Source organism: Rhamphochromis sp. 'chilingali' (genome assembly GCF_963969265.1).
Source record: "Rhamphochromis sp. 'chilingali' genome assembly, chromosome: 2".
Lineage (NCBI taxonomy): Eukaryota > Metazoa > Chordata > Actinopteri > Cichliformes > Cichlidae > Rhamphochromis > Rhamphochromis sp. 'chilingali'.
This window is the reverse complement of record NC_137930.1, coordinates 51,062,437-51,072,628: the sequence shown is the minus strand read 5'-3', so window position 1 is coordinate 51,072,628 and position 10,192 is coordinate 51,062,437. Positions and strand designations below refer to the sequence as shown.

At 39.0% G+C, this 10,192-nt stretch overlaps 1 protein-coding gene across 1 annotated transcript in view; it reads left to right on the top strand.

Moving 5' to 3' along the window:
• kcnq1.2 (potassium voltage-gated channel, KQT-like subfamily, member 1.2) overlaps positions 1-10,192 on the top strand; it is a 182,448-nt gene that overhangs the window by 1,433 nt on the left and 170,823 nt on the right. The window contains exons 2-3 of the mRNA XM_080862223.1: positions 1,070-1,304; positions 3,980-4,652. Coding sequence (XP_080718349.1) covers positions 4,159-4,652 — 494 coding nt within the window. The 5' untranslated portion in view covers positions 1,070-1,304; positions 3,980-4,158. The remainder of the gene's footprint in view (positions 1-1,069; positions 1,305-3,979; positions 4,653-10,192) is intronic.

Here is a 10,192-nt window from a genome sequence, read left to right as displayed (position 1 = left end):
CTGTTTCTTTGTGAGTCAAGTGAGAGGACGCTGCCAGCTGCTGCTTTTTGAAACATAGGGTGCGTTCAAAGACCGTTTGAAAATATTAATTAGAAAGTTGCAAAGCAAACAACTAAACAACAACAACAAAAAGATGAAAGTGTTAAACATCTTAATATCTTAACGGATTGGAAGTGTGGAAGGCTGTATTTTAAAAAAGATTTTGAAATCTGTTTTATGAATTTGGAATTTGAAAATGGTTTCTGAAATTCCTTTTTTATTCAGTTTTTTTTGTGAAATCGTTTTGAAGTATCTATTAACTGGTCAATAATTCATTTAAAAGTATTTGTAATTTATCTTTACTTTGTTTTAAATTAAAATATTGGAGAATACATTACTATAGTAATATCTAAATAAATAAAAGAATTAAAAATCTAATTTGTATTTAATTTAATGAGGTATTAATAAATGTTTATTCTAACTCAAATGACGATTAAAGGGCAACTAATTTCGTCATATTCGTCACTTTGTGGTCATGCTGTCACATTCAAAATATGTAGTAAAGTTTATGACTTCATGAACCTGTTCTGGTGCCTCTGAGTAAAAACTTATTCCCTTGGTTGTTCTCTTCATTACCATAACTAGATTTGCTTCTTCTTCTTTTTTAATTGGAAAAAAACAACATGTGACGGTGGTTAATTGTAACAATATGCTAATAAAATACATTAGCCTTTCACAACATTAAAATATGCTTTGAATATTACCCCCAGCACACCTGAACAAGCAGTTCATTTATGAAATAACCTGGTATGTTCGTAAAATCAAAATGTGACTGAAAACTGAGCGTTTGTTATTTCGGCATCAGAATATATTTGAGGGCGTGACTTTCGATATAGACAGCACGTGATCGATTGTTTGCCATCGCTATTATTTTACTGAGTGACTGAAGAAATATCGATTGGATTAACACAACAACAAGAACAAAGTTATAACTGTCACTTGGTTGTTAGAGAACTTATTACAAAAACGATAAATCTGGTATATGTACTATATTTTAATTATATTTTAAGATTTCCTCTCGCCCGTAAAGGCGTCGCGTGTCCTGGCAGAAGCGACGATGCTCTTCAAAGGGACAAGTCCTGCAGACTGCAGCCGCTTAAAGAACTGTGGCATCCCGGTGTTTGCGGCGTTCCTTATGTGTTTGAGCGCTGGAGCATCATTTTTATCTGAAGGAAGCGAGTACCTGGAACTTGCTGTGACACAAAGCAGAAAAAGAGGAACTTGGTGCCCCGAAAACAACTTGAGTTGTGGTGTGTAAGTTAAAGGTAAGGTCTAACGCAATATTCTCACGTTGTTGTTTAGGACAGCAGTGTTTGTGTAGTGTTAAGTGACGGAGACAGCACTTTCATTAAAACAGAATTTACGCACTTATGCTGCTTTCAGGAGTAATGTTTAACAGATGGACGGGGGGTTGGAGGTTTTTAGGTAGTGTGAGGCGTTTTATGTTTAAAAGCCCACACGCTATCATTTGATTTGTTATATGCCCCCACCTGCCCACCCACATGGGTCGGTTCAGTTTAACGGAAAGTCACATAATACTCTGTAACCGTAGAGTCCCACAGCAGCCTATGCATGTCTGGCAGTTCATTGTGTGCCTCATGACTGTGTGGTTTCCATTTTTTAAAGGTAGAAACTCTATCTAAAGGGAGACATGTGGCTCCTGTCATCACTTCCACCGTAGCCGAGGACAGATATGGACGGGGCTCGTTGCCTCCAATTAGATCTTTATTTTTTCCGATCCTTTTAGGTAACATCCGGTCATCTATCACACCGCCTTGTTGAGTATCTTTCCAGAGAAGACATTATATCGCCTACCCGCTGTTTATACATTCATTAATTGTACATATGATAGCAAGCAGAGGCTTTGATTTGGTCAGATGGAAAGTTGTCGACTTGCCAGAATTAGGTTGTTTGCCCCCATGCACACACAGGTGGTTGTTGTTTGTGACATGGACAACACAGCTTACTAACTGTCCTGTAGATCCTTCTTCGTGTAGAGTTAAAAGATCTGTAATCAGTGACTTCCTTAATGCTTACATTAACATGTGCTGGCCTAAAGTGATGAAGAGTAGTGCTGTAAATACTGCACATTCTGGTATTGGTGTGATACCGGATGTAATATACTCACAATATACTCTGTAATATACTCACATATCTATATTATTGCTAATATATATTGTAATATATCTATATCACTAAAGCACTTCTGGATGGATGCAAACTGCATTTCGTTGCCCTGTACCTGTGCATGTGCAATGACAATAAAGTTGAATTCTATTCTATTCTATTCTATACCAAGTAAATACAGGGACAGTATTGCCAATACCAGTATCTATACTTTAAAAAAGGCAGCTTATTTAGGGGAGAGCATGATTTATGAGATGGATCATCCTCAAATTCTGAACACATTTTAATGACCTTTAAATGAGTAAATTACTTTCCAAAATTATTAGTTAGTACAAGAAAACACCCTTTTGAGCTTTTCAGGTATTTTGAAAGAGAGTTTTTTGGAGACCTGGAATATAAAAATGCCTGCCACTAAAGCACTTCGGTATTAATCCTATTACAATAGTATCAATCTGATAACAATACACATCTGTATCAATACTGTCAATATTTGGAACATCCACCAACCTCTCGTGAAGAGTCATTTAGCATAAATTAGTTTTATGTTAGAAGGGCTCTTTTTTTTAAGATAAGATATTCTTTATTAGTCCCAGAGGTGAGAAATTCACATTTCTACAGCAGGAGAGTGGACAAGGCAAAAATAAATAGATGCAGAATAACCTAATTATAATAATATTGTGCAAAAAAAAAAGTACAATATATAAAGTAGAGAAATATAATTTAAATAATTATGTATATATGATAAAACAATACAGCTGACTACTTTTTTGTGAATTTGTGTGCATCTTTAAGTAAAGACGCACAACTTTAACCTTGATCTGACTACATAAGAAACAAGTTGGAGAAAGGTGAGAAAGAAGCCACAAAAATAATCATTCACGTGGTTGCAGCCACCCAGCGCTTTAATCGGTCTAATTTTTGGGCGGTTGCACGTTGATTAAGCGTTTGCGGTGTGACACACTTTGTGTAACCAGCGCTGAAGGTGACATTGTGACAGCACAAGCTTAAATGCCGTCACTGGCTGCTAAACACACTGCGTTTTTTTTTTCTCTGAATTTAAACTGAACTGTAACCGAGTGCACACCGCGCATCTGCATTGCCTTCCAGATGGAAGAGGAGAGAGGTTGTGACACCCATCAGCGATACTCTTAACAGGATGCTGTTTTTTTTTTTTTACAGTAGAAAATCTCCATCAGAAAGAGCTGGTGAAAATGGACTAGTGTGTTGACCTGTCACTCCCACATTAACTAGTGTGCGCTCGGGTCTTGGGAATATTATGTGCCTGTTACACTTTCATAATGCTCACAGCTTACAAGTCACAGCACAGCGGTCTAAGCAGCAGGGAGAGCTAAAAGGAATATTGCTGGGAATTCTTTACTTTCATTTTCTTTCTGTCTCAAACAAAAGAAAAAAAAAACTAGCAATAGCCATGACGCTATACCTTCTGAAGGTGCATCTTAGAGCAAAAACTAGGGCAATTAGAGTTACACAATGAAAAGCTTTAATCAGCATCAGTGCCCTAAGCATAAAACATCCCTGATCCGCATATGGTCACAGTTCAAAAGCAACAGGCTAAAGGGAACCACATTTAGTATTTGTCAGATTCTAATCTGTTAATATTTTTAGAGTCAGCATGTTTCGGTTTTTGCTGTCAATGTCAATCATTTAATCCAGGTGATATAATACAAAAAGGGCTTTTTATAAGAGTATCTCTCCTTTCCAGCATCCAATTATCATTTTGTCTTTCGACACTAAAATAACAAGTGTTATAATAAGGCTTTCTCTCCGACTAATGTAACATCTTCTGCTGCAGGTATGGACACAGATGCAGCCCAGCAAAGAGAACTCTTCTCAGCAGCAGGTAGCTAGCCATGCCTGGCTAGTTTTTTAATTTGGCTGCCCTGTTCCCTTCGCTAGAACAATCAGGATTTCCCAAGGCTTTTTGTTCCCCTTTGGCCCTCTTCTTTGAACTGGACCATCCCGCGGGGCGACATGGGGGAAAGACAGACACGCTCCTTTCGCGCGACGTGCCGGGTGCAGCGTGACTGTGGCAGCAGGCTGGGGAGCTCCTTCATAAGTTGCAGCCCAAACGGATGCACCAGCACCAGCATCAGCCTGGACCAGGAGATGAACGTTGGCCTCGCGCCTCCCACCTGCGCGGCTACCAGCAGCACAGCCCTCAGGTCCCCTGCACCTGACAGGAGCCACTACTCTCCTGTTTCACTGGAACCGGAGCCCGCGGCGGTGAATAATGGATCAGGCATTCCCTGCTGTCCGCCTGCAGACACAAAGGACCCGGCCCTGCAGATTTTACAGAGCCAGCCCTCTCTCACCGCCATCCCGCCACCTCTCCCTCGTTCAAGCTGGCTGCGTCATCATCAAAAGGAATTCCACAGCCCTTACATCAAGACTAGCATGCAGGGGGATATTTACAACTTCCTAGAGAGGCCTGCTGGATTGAAGTGCTTCCTCTACCACTTCCTTGTGTGAGTACCTGTCAGTTTCTGTGCACACTGATTTAAGTCCACACTTCACAGGTGAAGTGAGTCGATTGCAGAAGACGATGAGCTTGTGTTAGGTACAGTTGGTAATCTGAGAGAGTTGCAAGTGCTCAAAATCTCAATCCACGTGAATAAGGTTAAAAATAAAGTCTAGTTAAGTAAGAATAGGCTCCCATGAAAATTACCTGGGTGACGATGTACAAACTTTCACAGAAGTGTTAGAAGATTCACAAAACAGACTCTGGTGTCATTTCATTAGCTCCAGACGCTCTCTTGTTAATTACATCTAGCGCTTCTTCTTCCAGTTATAGGCTCTGGTTCCCGGTAGCAGGAGGAGCAGTGTCTTTAGGCCTGCTGTGTGTCGGTGGTTGTTTTAAGAAAGCCCAGCAGAATCAGGTCAATGTGATCTGGCTAATCGCACGTCTGGTTCTGAGTTGCCAGGTTATTTCTGCTCTTTGTTTTGTCAACAGATGAAATGAACTCATCCATAAAAGCAGAGTTTTTTATGCTGTGCTGCATAAGCATGTTTTGTCTGACCCATGTCAGGTACTCTAGAAAATAAAATGAATTCCTTTGAATAGTAATTGAAATATTATGATAAAGCTTCATCCATCGATTTTCTTCCTCTTATTCAGCTGTCACAAGAAAATAAAAACATCCAGTTAGCAGAAGTGGTAAGATTAGAAACTGTGGAACTCAAATTTATTCAGGAGCCCGGCATCACATCACACACCGAGTCCATAGATAGAATAGAATAGAATTCAACTTTATTGTCTTTGCACATGTCACAAATACAAGGCAACGATTTAGACCACATTGAAGGAAAATAGAAATAAGTCAGAATTTTAACTTCCTCCACTCAACAAAATAGAAGCGATGCTATCTGGGAAAGTGATCTCAGTGATAAAGTCTCTGTATTTCAAAGATGTTTTCTCCTTTACCTTAATTCTGATGAGTGGTTTTAAGTTGTCTGCGGAGATGACAGCATTTGGGCTTGATGTCGATTTCAAATAAGATTATATAATAATATATATAATATATAGCTTACTACTGTTCATCTGCCTCTGTAAAGCTGTGCTTGAAGAGAAGTCGAATTAGTCTGTCTCATTAGTTTTGTCGGTCACAGATACGTGGAAACAGTGCAAAGATTCTGTTTGCATTGCTGATCGTCCTTAATTGAGGCTCTAAAGTTCAAACAGTGACAGTGAACCCGAGACTGCTCTTCATTCAATATTAAACCCTTCTAACCGATCCTCACTGACGCTCCTTTAAGTAACTCTTACGTGTCGAAGACTATAGCCGGCGGCCATTCAATCCCTCGTCCCTTTTCTCGGATTTGGCAGGGGAGAGCAACGATACAAAGGACCTCATCCAGCACTCATGACAGCACTAATAGGTCAGCTTGAAAAGCCCTGCTCTACATCAAGATGACATACACACAAACAGCACACACACAATGCAGCTAGTTAGTTAATTCATCACTGCCTTTATTGTGCAACGGTCAGGGACATTTCCAGCGAATCGGCACATGTGCAGATGCTGAAATTTGGGTGGACTGCAGAATAAAATGCTGGTAAATCCATATCTAAAAACAAACAATCAAACAAAAAAAACCAATCTCATAATATCTAGAATGTATTAGTTATTTTTGTGACCGTTTATAGATGTGATATTACAGTATACCAGTGATGGTCTTGAGATCACGTGTTCAGAAGGGCCGTTTTTCCATTATTATGTAAGAAGAGACAAGTGAAGCAAAGATAGCGTTACCTCAGCTGAAGTGTTGGTAATGTCATTTAAGTTGACGACAGGTGTTTGTGTTACTATACGTGTAATGAAAGCACCTAATAAGTGTTGGCACCTTCAAATGCTTTGCTTATGACCAGGTGATTGTCCACCTTGTCTTATGTTTTAAATCCGTACTGTGAATTTCCTCTTTCTCACTGGAACAACACAGAATTCTGTGTTCCAGGTCTTTTAATTTACACATTAAGCAGTGTTAGTTTGTCTCCTGAGCCGGTGCTGTATCCCCTTCTGTTTAGCAGAACAACTTGTCCCTGTACTGTACTTTCTGTCTTTCACGTGCACAGGGAAAGTATGGTGAAGGGACTACGCAAGCATTACTTTGAGGGACTTATTTTGCTTATTCATTTATGAAAAATACTTTAAGATTTTGGATCAACAGGTATAGTTTTTTTTTTTATTTGAAGGACTTTAACCCATTTTACAAGCAATCCTTAAATGAAAGTTTTAAAAAGAAGTGAAGGTGAGCTTTACGGGGATATTTGGTCTATTACAGTAGCACAAAGCATTTGTCTGAACACAGTTCAAAAAATAAGCTCTACCTGGATTTTAACTTGTGGGTTTCACATTACCACAGCTCATCATCCATGTTGGGCTAAAGAGAAATTTAAAATGGGCCCTGATAGATGAGATTTTATTTCTTTAATTTATTGCCAAAATTAAATAATAATAACTCCAGGTGCCCCATGTAAGAGAGATAAGATAAGATAAAACTTTATTAATCCCTCGGGTGGGTTCCTCTGGGAAATTCGGTTTCCAAAAAAGCACAGCACCGACAGAAGTTACAGAGTTACAGAATATTATATACACACACACACACACACACACACACACACACACACACACACACACACACACACACACACACACACACACACATATATATAAATACAGAGACATGTAAACTTGGGTCATACAAACTTTAGAGAAGGATTACAGAAATTTATGAATTATTCACATTCACATAATCATTAGATAATTAGATGAAATATATAAACAGTTATATTTAATATGGGCCCAGCACACTGACAGGAACACAAGCAGGCACATGCCACACTAATGATGCCCGAGTTAGTCAAAGTGGGCAGAAATCCTTTGGACCCCAGACAGCATACGTGGACATGTGTCCGAAAAGAGTCTTATGCAATACACACTCACCAGTGTACAGAGAACCTGGGGCAATGATCCACTCCATGTTTGGGCCACTCCCTCTGAGTCTTTTACATAACCAGAGGGAATAAACATGTATATCCTCATGATTTCTAAATGCCCTTCTCGGACTCCAAGCTGGATACCTCTTGGTCCCTTTATCAGTCGAGTTTATCCATCAGTTTCTTTCAAACATACCTGGACAAAAAAAAGTTGAACTTATAAAATAAATGACATCAACTTATTATCCAAGCCACATTTTATTTTTAACTACCTATGTGTGTGTTAAAAATGTTGGCGTATGATTAAAAATAGCTTTACGAAACCCAACCAGTTTGCGGTGGAGGAAGAATTGCAGCTGTTTATCCTCTTGAAAAAAGCACTGGGCCAGATGTTGTCTTAAATACTGGCTTTTGTTGTGTGTTTTTATATCTGGACAGATTATTGAAATGGCTATAGTGAATCCTCAGCTTCCAGGCATTCCCCTCTATCTATGCAGGCAGAGCGGAGAACTCTTGTATCTGCTTACGAGAGATTACTGCTAGACTGGAGTGAACTGTATGTCTCATGTCCATTTTACTGTAAAACACCAGTGTATTCAGGGAATTCTTTAGGGGCATGTTTCGCTCATCAAGTGATGCGATTTTTAATAGTTTAGTGATATTTTTTAAATAACATATCCATAGGCTTATTTTTAACAGTCAGTATTGTTTACTAACTACAATAACTACTTACATGGAAAATAATTATATAATTTAAAATTATTATTATTTAATACATTATCCTCCTCATGACAGATTGATCACCCAGCATTTTAACATCCTGATCCGGCTAATTCAGCGGGAATGACACACGGTTCTAGAAACCTAGATGTTTGTCTTTGTCTGTGGCTTGTTTAGCAGTTACATTGTTACAGTGTTTTGTAGTAAATATATTGTTGGGTGTGTACATTTGCAATTGACATGGGTGTAGAAGCTAAGGATTTGACTTTGGGTGCTTCTGATGCTAAATGTACATTATGTAAGGTTCAGTTACGTTTTTCCTTAATTTATCTACAGTTAATATCTAAAGTTCCACATGTAAGACATATCAGTGCATGAAGGCACGTAGACATGATGGAGATGAGCTGCTGAAGTTTAAACCTAGTAACAGAATGGGGAAGAAAGGCGATCAAAGTGACTCTGAACATGGTGGCTCTTAGAATAGAATAGAATAGAATAGAATAGCCCTTTCTTTTTATTGTACATGTACAACCAAATTGTGGGTGGTCCATATCAATGTGCGGGAATAAAATATAAATAGAAAGACAGCAGGAATAAACAACAAATGCAAGAAATATATACAGGCAGAAGAATTATGTACAAACAGGAGGGATATATACAAAAAAAGCAAACGGCACACAATAGAAAAGGCACCCATTAGGGGACAGGTTGCATAGGGCCAGGTTGGATTGGTCTGCCTTGTTGATGTCAGAGGTCAGAGGAGAAGCTCCAGGTCAGTTTCTGCTAAGGCATTTGGATGTCAGGATCCAAGTCAACAGTAAAAAAGTATACCTAATAAAATATCTGGGGAGTTTATTCAGAGCTTTTATCTCGTGACTTAAGGCACTTTTTGCGGTGAATATACCTGAGTTTTGTTTGCACGGGGCAACAAGCATTGCGTCCGTGGATTTGGGTATTTTCGGCCATTGGTTTGGCAGTCTCTCGAGCTCAGTTAACCTGGATGGCATCTGTCGGCTGTCAGCCAATTTCAGGAGCCGTTTTCTAGAAATGTTTGTGAATTGAAGTGTGTCTGTTGGTAGGTGTTACAGTGTAACAAGTCCCCCTCCCACTTACCTGGTTTTCCTGTTCACTGCCTGCACTTCTGACTAACCTGAGCTAAATGTGTCTGTGTCTGAATAATAAACGTATTTTTTCCCTTTTTGATAAACAAAAAATTTTGGCTTTGTTGCCATAAAATAGTGAGTTTAGATAAGAGAAAAAATACATAAAAATCTGTTTAGCATAAGCAGCATAAATGTGAAAAAGAAGTGAGGAAGTCTCAATGTTGAACTGTATACTGGTGCATGATACTGGTTATGAATGACATGGCCATGTGAACTATTTCTCTAACTATTTCTCTATGATTGATCTTGTGCTCCAGCCTATGAGGAGATTTTTCTTCTCTATTTTCCAAGTATTTGATGGACAAAATGATAACTAAGCCAGGATAGAATATCCGTGTTTATGGCCGGTGGCTGATGTGGTGTAATCCACCTTAAGCTCTTTCATGGATGGGATGGGGAGGGCACGTGGGTTAATAAAGAGGGTTTTGGAGGGCTCTCTGACCCTGCTCTCTAGCAGAATGGTAAGGGCAATTTATGTTTGTTTAGCTCTAAGTTGTTTTGTTTTTTGTTTTTTCACTAAATTCACAGATGTGATGTTGGTCTGAGACTGTGGTTACAGGCAAATGTAGACCTTAGATGCTAAAAAAGCATTAAAAAGCACCTACAGTGAAGCTAAGAAGAAAGCAGAGTCTCTATCAATTCTAAGAGTTTATTTAATGTGACGTAGTAAAAATAATCTGGACATCAG